Below are 17,150 nucleotides of genomic sequence, written 5' to 3'. Positions count from 1 at the left end.
TGATTTTTCAGAGTCTCAGTCTCCTTATGGATAAAAGGATTTACGAAATAAGGATCATAATACCTGCTTCATAGGGTGACTGTGAGAACTAATTGAGGCAAAATGTGTATTGCTTCTAGCCCAAGCTTTAGTAGCACATAGTAGCAGCTCACAAAACTTGTTTCCCTCCAAGCAGCCAAGAATCAGATATGAGCACAACAGAGATTTGAAACGCCAGCTTAATATCATTTATTGAAAGAGGATCCTTTTTAAAAACAAATCTGTGTGTCTTAAGAGTAAGGCTGTAGAGCAGACCTTCTAGAATCAATGTGGTTATTAAACTGGCAGAAAATCATTTATGAAATGAGAATTTTATACTGGATTGCTACAGGAGTCTTGGGTACCATAACAGGCACTAAACAGATGGACAGTTTCTAGAAAGGCTAAATGAAGTGTTGAACCATCCCACCCAATTCTCCAAGAGAATTGATCGTTTTCTCACAAGAGAACCACTTCAAAGAAAACCCAAGTACTTACTATCACAGCTAACGCTCACCCAGCTGGGCTTTCCCTTCTGATTCCACCAGATGTGACGGTCTGTCCTCCTAAGGAAAGAAAGTACTGGCTCTGAGCTTTAAGTAGCGGGAGGGGAGAGGAAGGCAGGAGGAATGAAGAAAATCTAAAAAAATGAAGAATTGTTAAAAACCAGCAATTAAGAAAAAGCACAGGTGAACAAAGGGGTACCTTTGGGTGTGCATTGTGTATTACGTTTCGTGAGTGTTGGATTTGAAAAGGTAAATGAAACCTGTCTTGAATTTAGGAACTGCAGGGTGACAAAGTGAGCTCTCATAGAAACTGTAATATAAACTGTAATTGCAGACTGTGCATGCACTGGTCATTCAGCATATTTTGATTGTGTAAGATGAGAGATGTTTAGCAAATTTTGGAAGGAGACTGACCATGTTATGCAAAAGGAGCTAAAAAAAAAAAAAAGACATGGAATCCTCAACGTAGTAATGGTGTTTGTATAGTGAATATTTGAGATGTCTTTTCTTACTATATCCAAGAAGTACTGAAGCATAATAATTTCTTGTCATATGATGGTAGTACATGGGTATCATGTTACATATGGTGTTGGGGTCAAGTGCACAGGTTCTGAAATGAGCCAGAACTGAGTACAAATTCTGCCAGCAGTCATACTGTCAAGACTATAGGTTTGACCAGGCACATTGGCTCACACCTGTAATCCCAGTACCTCGGGAGGCTGAGGCAGGCAGATTGCTTGAGCCCAGGAGTTCAAGATCAGCCTGGGCAACATGGTGAAACCCCATCTCCACTAAAAATACAAAAATTATCCTGGCATGATGGCACACACATGTAGTCCCAGCTACTCAGAAGGCTGAGGTTGGAGGACCAGTTGAGCCCAGGAGGTCAAGGCTGCAATGAACCAAGATTGTTCCACCACGCTCCAGCCTGGGTGAAAGAAAGGAAAAAAAAAAAGGAAGAAAGAAAGATTGTAGGTTTGACCTCTCTGTTGGTTTTGCCTTTTTCTGTGGCCCCAGACTGCCTTCATCTGTCTTTGGTCACAGAGAAGCCAAATGTTTTTGAGTGTGGTGGGAATAAGGCAAATTCATCACTATTACAAGAAAATCAGCCCAAAGCATGTAGGTCAGTAGTGTCATCTGCATATGTAGAGGGTGGCGGTTTCCCATAATGTGTCAAGAGAAGAAGACTAGTAACTTAGACCAGATGGGGAGTTCCACAGATGGCTCCTACTTGGAATGTAGAAGGCTGACATATCACACATGAGGTCCTAGCTCCATGTGTTGGAAACATAATTGGCTGCTTTCTTTTAATTTATTTATATCAATCTCTAGTCCGAAACTAAGTTGTTTCAGGTCCAGAGCAATCAGCAGAGATGACATGGAGTACACTCTTAGCCCATACTTTTTTTGTTTTTTTTTTCAGGGGTTATAAATACCTCCCTGCCATTGTACTTGGCATGCTGTATGCAAATGGAGGTAGGAGTCCTATAGCTCATTAGGAAAGGGACCGAGGCTTGGAGCAAAGAGAGGACAGCGCCGAGCTGAGGCTGATAACAGTGGCCTTGTCCAGAATAGTGCATGGGAGCTTTCTTATCTCGCTTTGGCAGGAGGTGCTGTGGACTTCCTGTGCGAAATCAGGAGCGAACGCTGCTTTCCTCTTGTTGTTCGGCTTCCTCCCCCCTCAAGACAGTTCCCAGCACAGTGATTATCTTTGCATCTTCAAACATGGCACAATCTACTTCCTTAAGAGCTTGATGTATTCTTAAGGCTTAGGCACATTCCCCTCCCCTAAATCTCTTTTCAAGTGCTGTTATATAGTAAGGCTTCTAAATGACATTCTATTTTTATAGCCCCAATTACAAAGAGGGAAAAATAACAGCCCCTAAATTAGAAAATAGCCACAGAATCTGTCCTTTTTATGTGGAAGAGCTGGCAATAAGTCTGGCCTATAGTTTCCATACTAAGGCTTGTGCCCTTAGTAACTGCCCTCAGAGTCATGGGTGTGGGATGGGGGAGGTGTGGGGTGTAGAGGTCAACAGCCCCAAGTGAACTCAGATAGCAGACTGTATTTCCCTTGAGAAACACCCAGGCTTGCTTTACTCTAACATATTTCTTTGCATTTCCTAAAACCCAGGAGTATGAAATTAAGATCTTTGACTCAGGACTCCCTGATCTTTTTCCTTGCTTTGGGGGAAAAGGAATAAAATCTGAAAACTTGTCTTCCAGATGCAAGAGAACTTTAGCTGTTTGATGTCACAATCCCAAGTACATATGCACATGTCTAATCTAGGTATACACACGTGTATATGTGCACATTGTATATACTCATGTATATAAGTACTGCACTATGAGTGTTTGAAAGACAGCAAGGCTAACATGAAATTAAGGTAGGATGTTATAGTCTAGAAAATGGAGAATATGGATAAAGAAAAAATAGGGCAAAGTGACTCTAATATAATGACTTTTAAACTTTGTCATTAAAATGTTTCTAATAAAGGAGAAAGTATATAATTTCTCTTTGGCTCAGTTTATTCTACTTATCAATAAGTATTAAAATGTTCATTTATTTTACCTGATGATTATTATAAGGATGATACTGGGTAAAAACTGCAGAAATTCCTTGAGGAACGGTCACCTTTTATTCATTCTTTTCAAATTTTAAATCTTGTAATCTAACTGTAAAGACATCTTTAAAAACATTTGGGGAAATCTGATACATGGTTTAGGTGCAAACACCACCATGGAATTATTGCTAATTCTCTTAGGTGTAAAAGTAGCGTTGTGGTTATATTGGAAAAATTTGCTCATTTTTTAGAGAGACCCACTGAAGTACATAGGGCTAAAATGACAAGATGTCTGAGATTTGTTTTAAATACAGAAATCCTTCATTTGGCCAGGCTAGAAAGTTTAAAAATAAATAAATAAATAAAACACAGAAGAAAAAAAAGAAGGGATAGATGAAGCCAATATGACAAAAATCTTGACAACTGTGAAATCTGGGTGACAGGCATATGGGGATATATCACCCTATTCTCTCTATTTCTCGGTATGTTCGATAATGACAAACAATTAAAACAAGTAGAAACTCTTAGCAAAAACAACATGCCGGTACCTTGTGCCTGTCTGCATGTGTGCAAATGTTTATGGGGTGCTGACAGCATGCTCAGGCCCTGCCCTGCTATGGGGACAGAGTGAATATGTTGATTTGTCCCCTGTCCTGTAGCTGTCGGCCCAGCGGGGACTCAGAACCATTAAGTCAGCACTTAAAAGGTGGTGAGTACTCTGCAGGAGGACGTTACAGGGCAAGTACCCCCGCAGATGCACATGCGGTAGTTTAACACTCTGGAGTTCCTTCTCAGCCCAAGGACCAGAGAGGAGTTGTAACAGAACGTTTTTCTGATTACATTCCCTTCTGTCTTCCCCTTTTTCTCACTGACTTTCACCTCCCATTTTCCTCTCACATAAGTCATTCCTGCTCTTGGCTACTTAAGATGAACCACTCATTTTTTTCTGGAAATGAAGCTTGAAAATTTCATTTAGCCTATAATCCCAGGTACAGGCTGACGCGGCAGGATTGCTTGAACCCAGAGGTTGGAAGCTGCAGTGACCTATGATTGCACCACTACACACTTGACTAGGTGACAGAGTGAGACCCTCTCTCTAGTAATAATAATAATAATAATAATAAAATTTCTCTTGGTTTAAAAAATCTGCAGAATCTGCCCAAGACATGTACAAATTAGAGACCAGCAAGTTTTCTGCTCAAAAAAATTCTAGTCCAGAAAATCAGAACGCAAAATGGTGAAATGTTTAAAACAGAGAGAGAGAATTCATGGACCTCAAAGATAAATAACATCAACGCCTTTATTTTATAATTAAACACTTGAGGCCTGAGAGCTCGAACAGTTCCCCAAAACTCGAGCAGAGATAGACTGAATTTAATAACTGTTTCATGATGTTTATGTCCATATGCACTTAATTAGCCCTGGAAAAAATTAGCCATCCAACTGCATATTCTGATTAAAAGCCAGCTTTTTATAGATATAAAATGGTATGATTTCCTTGATGTTTTTATTCATTAACATAACTTCATTTTTCCCGTATATGAATGTTACTTCCACTAAAAACTAAAATCTAGCTATTAAATTTTAAAATTTATGCATTTTTACTTAATATTAACATTTAGAACAAGGATATATGGTGACACACTAGTGTGAGGTTTTTTTCAAGTATCAGCCAAATATATTTGCTATTTTTAAGTTTTGGGGATGAATATAGGAAAAAACCTAAGGAAAAGAAGACTCACACATAAAATTTGTGACTTTGTTATCTGAGGACTTACACCAAGTTTTCATTTCACCTCTCTCCGCATTGACTGAACCATGCTGTAAAGCCACATTGTGATAACTTTTTTTTTTAATAGGTGTGACTTTTGTTCCAATAATGAAGAGTCCTTTATCCTGGATCCTGACAGCAACATAGGAAACAGAATTGAGAGCATCACTCAGCGCATGGCAATAATAGAAGGAAAGAATAAGGTATTGTTTGTAAAAATGAGCACTGGGATGTTTATTCTACAAATACACTCTCAGCTCCCAATTCTAGGTTCATTGGAACCAGGAGTAATTCAAATGTTCAAACAAAAATTCAGAGAGAAGAAAGACAATGTCTGAGCTATGTCTTTATGGAGATACATACAGAGACTACTCAAGCTGCCAGTTCCAACATAATGAGTACTCATTCCTAATGGTAGAGATGGCACTGTCCACTTGAACATCAAACTGGCCCACACTGGTGGTTCACAATCCTGGCTGCCTATTAGAATACGCTACCAATTATTACTACATCCAAGTCTCCGGGGTGCAGCCCAGGGCTTGTAAAAGCTTCCCAGATGATTACAGCATGTGATGAGGATTGGAATCACTGATGTACATAAAGTGGCATCCCAGTAAGCAAAAGCTAGTACAAGACTTAGAGCTAAAACTGAATGTTTCTATTTTGTGAAATATGTATTTCCCTCTGTCTTTGCAAAAGCAGAGCTTAAGTTGGGGGGGATACGCAAACACACAACCTATCAAGATTCCTTGACCTCATCAGCGCACCGTTCATTTTATACTCCCCTCACCCTCACTGAACCTTGGCAATAGCTAACAAGCCTGTGAGCTAGGCAAGTCTCAGTGGTTCTCAGACCTAGTGGCTTTTTCCTGTTGAATTAAAAGAGAATACACTTAAAAATCTTCTATTGTCTGGCACAGGGATAGTGATTCTTTTTTTTTTTTTTTTTTTTTTTTTTTTTTTTTTTTGAGATGGAGTCTCACTCTGTCACCGAGGCTGGAGTCCAATGGCATGATCTCGGCTCACTGCAACCTCCGCCTCCTGGGTTCAAGTGATTCTCCTGTTTCAGCCTCCCAAGTAGCTAGGATTACAGGCACCTGTCATCACGCCTGGCTAAGTTTTGTATTTTTAGTAGAGACAGGGTTTCACCATGTTGGCCAGGTTGGTCTTGAACTCCTGACCTCAGGTGATCCACCTGCCTCGACCTCCCAAAGTGCTGGGATTACAGGTGTGAGTCTCTGTGCCCAGCTGTGATTCTTTAAAAAAAGAAAAAACATTTCAAGTATCCCCTTGCTGACATGTCTGTTTACACATATATATCTTGATTTGGAGTAGAGACTGTTAATACAGTTTCCACTGCCTGCTTGAGTGTGGATATGCTTATGTTATCTATTCAGCCGTACCCTTTGCACTTGAAAATGACAAAGTAGATGGCATCGTTCCTTATATATGATTTAACAATAACAACAAATAACATCTATAATTTTCATTAAGTGAAACTTTTTGACATATGCTAATGTCAACATCATTCTTTGGCAGATGAGCGTGGTTATCTCCATTTTAAAGATAAAGAAAAAGAGATGATAAGATGATTAACCCAAAGCCAGCTTAAAAGTGTAAATGAGAGACTCAAACCAAAGTCTTTCCTTTCCAAAACCTAATGCTCTTATAGTCAAGTAAGCCAATGTAGAAATTAGTCAGAGTGGCAGTAGCTTATACGATAACACCAATAGTCTCTTATTAAACATTTAGGAAGTTTTTATAACTACAGCAGTAGCTGTAGGTGGTTTACAACTCTTTTTCTCTAACAGAAATAAGCAGTACTTTAAAACATTCCGTGATGTGTGGCTATTAATAAGACAGCAGTTTAATGAAATACTTAGAAGAAGTTACATAAACTTGAAAGTTTTTTTTTTTTTTTTTTTGAGACAGAGTCTCACTCTGTTGCCCAGGCTGGAGTGCAGTGGTCCAATCTCAGTTCACAGCAACCTCCGCCTCCCAGGGTTCAAGCGATTCTTGTGCCTCAGCCTCCCAAGTAGCTGGGATTACAGGCACACGCCATCACGCCTGGCTAAGTTTTGTATTTCTAGTGGAGACAGGGTTTCACCATGTTGGCCAGGCTAATCTAGAACTCCTGACCTTGTGATCTGCCCGCCTTGGCCTCCCAAAGTTCTGGGATTACAGGCATAAGCCACCACACCCGGCCTTCAGATATTTTTAATAAGGAAACTACCTCAGTTGATTAGCAGTAGACAGCAAATTAGTTGTCACAAAGTACTAGAAAAATGTCAAGATGCCATTCATTGGTTATGTCAATTCATTTTGCGCTTTCCTGAGCGTATCAGGAGGATGTACTGTTAACTGCTGGATATTAACACAAGAATTTATAAGCTTAATTTCAGTGGTAACTTCTAGTGCTATTTTGATATCCTATCCACAAAAATTATACACTAGGAAATAAAATGAAAAATGAGAAAGCTAGGTGAAGTTTCTGGCTAACCCAAACCATGAAGTAGCAACTTGACTCCATATATAATGTAAAACCTATAAAAATCAGTGGAAGTGGAGTATCAAAACATGCCCACGGTGAAAGAACTTCCCTGATTTTCTCCATGAAGGTTTAAAACAAATTTATTGTCTTGTAATTTTATAGTTATGCAGAATATTTTAAATATAGACCTCTGCACTTGTGCTACCCAACCTGCCATCAGGAGCCCTGGAGTCAAACTATGACACTTCCTCTCTGTATAACCACATGCAAACCAGTTCACCTCTCTCAGCCTGAGTTCTTTCCTCCAAAAAAACAGAACTAATGATACTTGCCGTAGCTAGTTTCCTGTTACGAGGGTGAAATGAAATAACAGAATGAAGTCCAGGTGCAGTGGCTCATGCCTGTAATCCCAACAATTTGGTAGGCCGAGGCGGGCAGATCACCTGAGGGCAGGTGTTAATGACCAGCCTGGCCAATATGGCAAAACCCCGTCTCTACTAGAAATACAAAAATTAGCCGGGCATAGTGGTGGGCACCTGTAATCCCAGCTACTCGGAAGGCTGAGGCACAAGAATCGCTTGAACCCAGGAGGTGGAGGTTGCAGTGAGCCGAGATTGTGCTACTGCACTCCAGCCTGCGTGACAGAGTGAGACTGTGTCTCAAAAAGTAAATAAATAACACAACATAACATAGCATAACATAACATAACATGAGAAAGTCCTATACAAGTACTACTTTATTCAAGTGAATGTCATATGTACCCTTATGCAATTCCCCCAACTGATTGTGATCATATACAATGAAGACTTTGTTAAACAATTGTTTGTACTGAAAAAACTTTTAATACTCATACTAAACAAAGTCTCTCTCTCTCTATATATAAAATATATATATAAAAAAATATATATAATATATATATGGTACATATCCCATTAGCAGTTGTAATTGTAATATATTAGACTTTAAAGTATTGAGTTCATATCTTGAATTTAGGAGAATTTAGTAATTTTACTTTTAGCATCTACTAATGTATCTTTTTGTGGGTTTGAAAAAAATTGTATCTGTCATATGATGGTGACAAAATGGAAGTTTTGCTGTTTCTGAATTATATGCGGTGCTTTTTCCCTTACAATTAAAACTGTTTTTGTTTTGTATACATTTTTAGAAAGTAAATTAAAGTCCCAGCTTAGACTGCGGTGATCCCTTTATCCACCGTCACATGGTAGCCTGCCCAGCAATGCTACTCCACAGGTCAGTGGGGCAGCCCTCACACTCACACTGGAGCACCTGTTGGATTTTTTTTCTTTGTTTTGTTGTATTTTTTTGTTTAACTCAAGGAAGGGTATAGAGGACAATAAAATTTAGTTTCCTTATTGGCGAGTTTTGGCCCAGATTTGTGAAAAGTGAGTCATCAACTGGAGTTGCTAACAGCAAATGTGCACTTTCGTATTGTCTAAATGGGGTTGCCAAACTCTTAGGTTTGTAGATATGGAGTAGGAAGTAGAAAGAACCCCGTGTTAGAAAAAACACACAGGAAATACGCTATCACAGCATTAATTCTGTAAGGTTGGAGAATCATTACCATTTTAATGTGTTAGCAATGTTTCCATTGAAATCCTTCTGACTGTACCTTGAGAAGTGTGTCCTGTATGAGACAAATCCATGACAGGAGCAAGAATCCCAACCACAGAATTACAGCTTGTGTTTCAGTTCCCACACACACCCCAATGTCTTCTAAATCTCACGTTCTATTTTCCCATCAGTTGGCTCAAATGTGCCACCCTGTGTTAATTTTAGATTCTTCCATGACCTTTATACATCTACTTTTATTTCTCCATGAAACACTTGAAAGGAAGCTATATTAGAAACATCCCGAGATTAAAATCAGTGTTCCATATATAGATTTTTAAAAAACGAGTGCTGGAATTAGGTTGAATGACACATCAACCCATCCATTCTATTCCGTGAGGTTCAAACAACATTGTAGTAACAAATTACTAATGCTTAGTGAAGGGGAAGGAAGGAAGGAGCATGAAAAACTCCAAACTTCCAGTACTTGCTGATAGTTTTATGAGCATTCCTGGGTCATACCAAAGAGCCCAGAGAATGGGCTTGAAGGATCTATCTCTAACGTGTAAATCCTTGAGGGCCAGGCCAGGCAACTGGAAGCACCCCAAAAAGCGAATGTAGTAAAAATGAAGAGTAGAAAGCATGAGTCCTTTAAGACTAATATAAACTTTGATATTCTAATTTTATTTATTTATGTATTTATTTAGGCACGATCTCGGCTCACTGCAACCCCCACTTCCCATGTTCAAGCGATTCTCCTGCCTCAGCCTCCCAAGTAGCTGGGACTACAGGCACCTGGGACTACACCAGGCCCAGCTAATTTTTGTATTTATAGTAGAGACAGGGTTTCACCATGTTGACCAGGCTGATCTTGAACTCCCGACCTCAGGTGATCCGCTAGCCTCAGCCTTCCAAAGTGCTGGGATTACAGGCCTGAACTGCCGTATCCAGCCTGATAGCCTAATTTCATTTCAGCACTTCTGCTTTTTTCTCTTCCTCAGTCCTCTTTCAATTACTTTCAATTGTGGAAAATGAAAACTAATTATAGAACTAATACAAGTAGATATCCTTAAGAATTTATTTTAGCATACCTTATAGAATAAATGATTATAATTTCAAACATGCAACTCAAATTCTTGGTTACTTTCTCTTTGAAAGTATTTAGTTGATATTGCATGCCCCAGTTGTGATGCTATTTTCATTTTTTTCCCTTGACACCATAGTATTTGGATATAAGCACTGAGGAACAGATTTTTTCCTTTATTCAGAAGACTCAGACATTGAAACTCACTGTCCCATGTGAAGCTGCCTTCTAGTCCAGCCAGACTACACTGAGCTACAATTCACACTTGAGCTCCTTTCTCTGACCCTATAAAGTTTAAACTTTAATTGTCAAATAATTTTATTTTTAACGAGAAAATGTTTGAATTTATAATTTAAAAATATATCCTCTGAAAGAGAAGTACTCTAGAAATGAGATAAATTTTAGTAAAACTGATCATAGAATATGTTTCACCTTATTTTTAACTTTTCTTCTTTGATGATAACCATTGTACTTATCAAATATATTTTCAAACCACATAACAACACAACAGTTGAAAAGCAGCTTGCCGCTTATGTAAAATGTCATCAAAGAAGCAAACTAGTATTTCTGTAAATAGTAGTAGTATTTAATTTATGTTACCCATCTCTGCTGATTAAAGGAAGTATTCTCAAGGAAAAATTCGATCCAAGGTATATACAGAACTGCCAATCGATCTGTGTTATTCAATTTAAAGAGTCTCAAGACGAGAAGCAATTTGGTATAGAGATTAAGAGCATAGGCACTGGAGGCAGACACACCTGAGCATAAATTCTGCCCAGGCCTGTCTGTGGTCCTTTGTATCTTTGGGTGAATCATTTAATCTCTCGGAACCTCAGTTGTCTTACCTGTAGAATAGGGTAATATACCCATCTCACAGGGTTTTAGGGAGGATTAAATGAGACAATTCCTGTAAAGTGCCTTGCATGCTGCCTGGTGCATTTTGAGGGATACATAAAGGTATGCAGAAACAAAGAAATAATGTAAACTCCCATCAACATTGTTTTCTGCTTCTGTTTTAATAGAAGCTTTGTAGACATGATTTCTGGGGCAGGCTTGACTATGAGTAATGTGTCTTGTTTTGGAAGGTGTCATTCACACAAAATGAGAAAAATTCAAATACATTTCTGTCTCCATCTTGTGACCTGGATTCATTTCACTTCGGGGCACCTCAATTTTATTCTCTGATTATACATAAATTTAGACCTATTTGACTGTTTGTTGGAGACTTGTAAAATGGCCACGGCCATTCCCAGGTTACCTGCACAGGTCTTAAACGTGGCAAATGTATACATCTGAATTGATTTTCCCTTGCCACAAAACCCAGTTCTTGTTCTCAGTTGCTCTAAGTTCAGTGAAATCAAAATCTTTTAAATAAAAACCCAAACACAACTCATAGAGGCAGGTAAATGTTGTCCATAATTTCAAACACTCTCAAGCCAACAGAAATGGGTTTTTCACTTATTTACTGAGCAACAATTAATCTGAGAATCTAAGTAAGTTTCTCCTGAGGCCCATTAGGATAAACACTTGAGAACTAACTTCATAAGAAAAACAGTGCTGGAGCTGTGACCCCAGCTTAAGAAGGCTTCATCTGAGCTCCTTGTTTCTGAAGTTTTTGCAAACTGCTTTGAAGCATCTAAGCTTCCTGAGACAACGTAAGGGAGTCAGAGTCATATTTGATGTTCTCTCCTGTCTTCCAGCTTCCACCAGCTAACAGTTTTCTCATGTTGCCACCTACAAGCTTCTCTTCTAACTACTTCCATTTCCTTCTATGACTCTAAACTGGTGGGAACAACAATTACAAGGAAATGGCTATTCAGAATTTATGTCCCACCTCTAGATTCATCGTCAAAATAAGAAAAGGGACACCTGAGCTCTCTTTCATACTCTTTCTCATGGGTTATTCACCTTCATATGAGCTTTCCTTGCAAAAGAGAGAATAATTTTTGTATGATCTTCAAGGAGGGAAATTCTTCTCTATCACCTTAAAGAATGATAGTGTTAAGGGAAGGGATTGTGTCATATTCATCTCTGTCTCCCTTACAACATCTGGGCAATGCCTTGATAATCACTCAATAAATGTCTGCTAAATTGTCTGCCACATATTGCAGACACTTTCATTATCAATAATTTCAATAATACACAGAGAATATATGGGTAGGTGTAATTAAGCAGATCCTTCCATCAAACAGAAGAGAAAGCACTGTGTACTACTCACCATACCACAGTGAAAATTGTAGAGAATTTGGACCAAGGAATTTGCTGGCTAAAAACATTAGGAACATGTTTTTAAGTCTTTCTGATGTGTAGATTAAAGACAGAAATACCTTAATTTATTAGATGGAGTAAGAGAACACAACTAAAGTGCCTAGCACATTACTTAGAAACTCAGAAAATGTTAGGACTCTCTCCTACAGCGAAACCACTTGTAGAGTGTGTCCACCACCTTGGAAAGTCAGCTGTCACATTTCAGCCTTACATTGCTTTAGCCTGTAAGTCACTTGGTCATTATACTTCAGCTAGGACACTCCATTAGTCTGGAAGCATTAGCACAGCCTCTGCAATTTCAAAGCCCATAACCAGTTATTTTTGTCCTAGGAGACAGGCTGCAAAGATTTATAAGTAACTGAACCAACTTTTCCTTTCTGTAATTTTAAGTATGAGAAACCAACTAGCTTTCTCATTTTTTTCATGTAGATTATACACTACTTTTTAATGCAAGCTTGGGTTAAATTTAAGAATGTTTAACGATTTGTTTCATATTGCCAATTTTTTTTCTTTGGAAGACTGCAAGTCTTTAAGTTGTCTAAAATTTTGTTTCATTATTTTGTTTCATTACTTTTTAGACATCACAGTTTGAAAAGTGCTTTCAAGTTCATGCAATTTTGACTGCTAATGTTTCTTTAGGGACTAAGTTGTCAAATAACAGCACTAAAGTCTAGTGGAACAATATTATTGTATTAATTCATAATTTTTTTTTTTTTTTTTTTTTTTTTTGAGACGGAGTCTCGCTCTGTCGCCCAGGCTGGAGTGCAGTGGCGCAATCTTGGCTCACTGCAAGCTCCGCCTCCCGGGTTCACGCCATTCTCCTGCCTCAGCCTCCTGAGTAACTGGGACTATAGGCGCCCGCCACCACGCCTGGCTAATTTTTTTTTTATGTTTCTGGTAGAGATGGGGTTTCACCATGTTAGCCAGGATGGTCTCGATCTCCTGACCTCATGATCCACCCGCCTTGGCCTCCCAAAGTGCTGGGATTACAGGCGTGAGCCACCGCGCCCGGCCGATTAATTCATAGTTTAATTTTTCATCTTCTAGATTAGGAATAGAGACAACTGAGAAATTAGGTAATTTACACACACACACACACACACACGGCCTCCTTCAGGACCATCCATTGCTGCATGCCACATTATTTGAGCATATAAAAAAATGTTTCAAGCCAGGTGCAGTGGCATGTGCCTGTTGTCCCAGCTACTTGGGAGACAAAGGCGGGAAAACTGCTTGAGCCCAGAAGTTCAAGGTCAGCCTGGGCAACATAGCAAGACCCCATTTCTTAAAGAAAAAATAAAGTTTCAACCAAACATTCTCTTCTGTACTTGCTCACTTAACGTTCTTGTTATAGAACCAAATAGCAGAGAAAGCTCCTGTCACAACTGGCATCCATGCTCTCAGGTCACCCAAACAAAAGGGAAGGCCTCTGCCTCACCTGTTCCTCTCATTGATGTGGAACTGACCACCTCGTAGGGTAGGACGTGCAGTCCCACATCTCAGCTTCAGGTCTGTAATTGTTAGGCCAGCAGCACGAGATAAATAAGCCTGAAACCCTCATATGAGTCAGATGTCATAGGCCCCGGTCTCCTGAGGACCTGCTTTCCTGTTATTTTTCCATTCTTGTTGGGGCTCGGCAAGAGGCGAGCCTTCTGGTAACCACTACCTATGCAATACTCTCTTTGCAGAATGAATGGAATAGCTGAATCATTTCAACCTCAGAAGTAGCTTGGGGTGTTCAATTAGTTATTTGTCCTATTGCTAGCTAAAGTTTCCTTTTCTTTTGCAGACGGCTAGCACCTTGGTTGTGGCTGACTCTAGAATTTCTGGAATCTACAGTTGCATAGCTTCCAATAAAGTTGCGACTGTGGGAAGAAACATAAGCTTTTATATCACAGGTAAGCCATGCACCCTATACCCAGAGACAGCCTGGTGACTTCATTCTCTCTTCAGTCTTGTTTGCTTTTAGTGCATTTATAGCTTGAGTGATTTTTTTTTTTAATTCCACAGAATTGTCAAACTTTGAGTGCCTTCATCCTTGCTCTCAGGAATAGCATTCTACCTCATCGGATCTCCTGAAGAGTTATTTCCCCGAATTCTCTTTTAGAGTTATTTGTGTTTGTCTCCCTCCCAGACTGGATTGTGAATTGGGAATCTGTATGCTTATTTTTTCATTCCCTTCAGTACCTAGCACAGGGTCTGGTACATAGCAGTTCAATACCAATCAAGGAAACCAATTACAATGCATATAATATGATGACATCGTTTTTGGTTTTATTTTTATTTTAACCAAAAAGTTAATTGTTTCACAACTTAGGTAATTTAGACTTTTGGGGGAATGAGGCTCTATAGCAATCTGAAACTGAGATTTATTAACAATAGTTAATGTGCTATTTTTTGATAGGATTTAAGAATTTTTAGCCTTAAATATGATGGTCTCTGCAAATCTTAAAAACCTCCAAGGTACACAAATGTCACTCCCTATGTCCCTCAATGGGTACAGGAAGGAAGTAAGTAGCTCAAAGTATAAAAACAATTGCCTGGCTCCACACTCCCCCAATTTCTGAGGAAACATGGGCAGTAGGCCAACTTTCTGGAAACTTCTTACTGAACGGGGCAGGCTGCAGAAATTGCCAAAAGGTCTCCAGAAAGAAACAGACAGGTCCAATTCCATGATACATATGCATTGTCAGATCACAGGAGCCTCTGGCAAGTTAACCAAGCCCCAGAGAAGCTGTGCCATGGGAGACATCCCTGAGTAGATTCTCATAGAACATCAGGGCTGGCAGGGATTCCAGAGGCTGTTCTGCATCATAGCTCTTGTGTTTTCCAGATGAGCAAATGGGATTTGGAGAGGTGCATAGCAGAGCTGCTCTAGGCCAACTCAGTCCCTGTCTCTTATGTTAGAGAAGTGGAAGAGAAGTCATCTTTGCATCCATTCCAAATAGGACATGGCCTTTAGTTAGAGAAGGATTCAGATGGAGATTTCACACAGATTGGTGCTCTAATAAAACTCAGAAGATTTGGACTAATTAAATACAAAGGTTTGCACTGTCCTTTATATTTGGTTGGAAACAAGTTACTGTCTCAACCCATAGTCAGAGTATGTCTGATTTAGAATACAAAAGACTGAACAATTCCTGTTTTGTTCTGAACATTCAATAACTTTGTAACAGTTTAATGAGCACTGTTAAACGGTACAGTTCAACTCTACTGAGCACTGGGAGGAGCATCAATGAAGTCCTGTCTTTCTAGGAACACAGTTCTAACACCAAGGAAACAAAGAAGAAATGTTAAATTACATACATCCTAGTATCAAAATTTATGTGCGGAGGTCATGTGACAGATGAGCTTGCTTTCTAAAGCCACCACTGTCCAATAGAGATATAAGTCACAAATACCATTTAAAACTTTCTGGTAACCATGTTTTTTTTAAAGTAAAATTAATTTTATTGAACCCAATATATCCGAACTATTGTGATTTCAATATGTAATCAGTATTTTAAAAAATATTACACTGCTTCAGTTTTTACACTTAAATCAATTTAAATAAAATCAAATAAACTGAATATGCTTCAGTTCCTCTGACACAGTAGCCACATTTCAAGTGCTCAAAAGCCACATGAGGCTCACAGGTACCATATTGGACAGTGCAGCTATAAGCCTCTGAGAAGGAAGCAGGACCTGAATAGGTAGAGAGAAGGTGGGATTTGAATAGGTGGAGAGAAGAGAAGAGGCTTGCCCTGACATTTTCAGAGCCAAGACAAGAGTACCAGTGGAGGCCCACAAACCATATGTCTAACTACTGACAAGTTCTACATCAAGCAAACAAGCCATTAAATATGTTTTAGCCCCCTATGGACAAATACACTTCCATGATGACCTGAGAGGTCAGGATCAATTTAGAGCTCTGAGACTACTCAGATTCCAGAGTAGATTGTGGCAGCACCTGGCGGTGCAGAAAAACTAAATCACCCACCTCCCCTCTGCACCCCTTACCCTGTCCACACTGCAAGGGGCCATGCACCATGTGTGGTGTCTCCCAGCCCACACATCTGAGCTCTGCCCATGCCCCTCACAGACAGTCAGTCTCCCTTGGCCACTGCTTGGACAGACCCAAAGGTATGAATACTGACAAACAGTCTGAGCTCAGGAGGCCCGACCTAGGAAAGAGCCAAGCTAGAAGCAGATTTCAATCAGCCTTCTAGGGATCCCCTTCTGGGATCTCAGGATCCCAGGGACCTGGAGCATGATACAGGAATGAAGTGACACAGGCTGTGGGTAGGCATGCTCACGTGGCCCCATAAACTCTTCACATTGTGGGAAGGGCTATGACCAGAACAGAGCTGCGACAGGGACCCTTCTTGCCTGGGTCTGAGGACAGTACTGGAAGAGGATGTACTAAGAGAAGAGGGAACATCATGCTCACTTCCTTATTAATCAGTGTTCCCAAGGAAAGCTAACCAATGCCTAGCATTAGTCACAGCACCAACATCTGGCTAGCCCAGAGTCTCATCGCTGCATCATATTTCTACCCATGGTGTTGTTGCTGAAAGGGTCCAAGTTGATAAAGGTGATCACCTGCTGAATTCAGGCAGAAATTCCCTCCTACCTCTCACCATATTGTACAATGTGTAACCATGGCGGGGTAGAAACCTCTTCTAGATCCCAAGGCTTATCCATATTGGACAGGGTCCAAAAGAACAATGAGAATTCAATTCAGACATACCTACTTGAAGCTCACAGTTCTTTTCCTCTAGAAATCCAAGAGCTTTAATCTTAAAACTGACACAAGTTCAGCCAACCAAGCCCTCATTGCCTGGAATATACTTTCCCTTAATCCTTTTCTACCAGTCCTGACAACTTCTAGTTTTGATTG

General features: G+C 39.7%; 1 protein-coding gene across 4 annotated transcripts in view; it reads left to right on the top strand.

The window, feature by feature from the left end:
• The window catches only part of FLT1 (fms related tyrosine kinase 1), a 198,852-nt gene that overhangs the window by 86,415 nt on the left and 95,287 nt on the right, over positions 1–17,150 (top strand). For 3 of the 4 annotated variants that reach the window (XM_010362346.2, XM_030922464.1, XM_010362355.2), the window contains exons 11-12: positions 4,948–5,062; positions 14,061–14,169. In XM_010362346.2, the coding sequence (XP_010360648.2) occupies positions 4,948–5,062; positions 14,061–14,169 (224 nt within the window). Of the gene's footprint in view, positions 1–4,947; positions 5,063–14,060; positions 14,170–14,281; positions 15,452–17,150 lie in introns of those variants that run through there. The other variant, XM_010362365.2, reaches the window with a different exon arrangement.

The sequence above is a fragment of the Rhinopithecus roxellana genome, chromosome 18, assembly GCF_007565055.1.
Source record: "Rhinopithecus roxellana isolate Shanxi Qingling chromosome 18, ASM756505v1, whole genome shotgun sequence".
In the NCBI taxonomy this organism is placed as follows: Eukaryota; Metazoa; Chordata; class Mammalia; order Primates; family Cercopithecidae; genus Rhinopithecus; species Rhinopithecus roxellana.
This window is presented reverse-complemented; position numbering and strand designations above follow the sequence as displayed.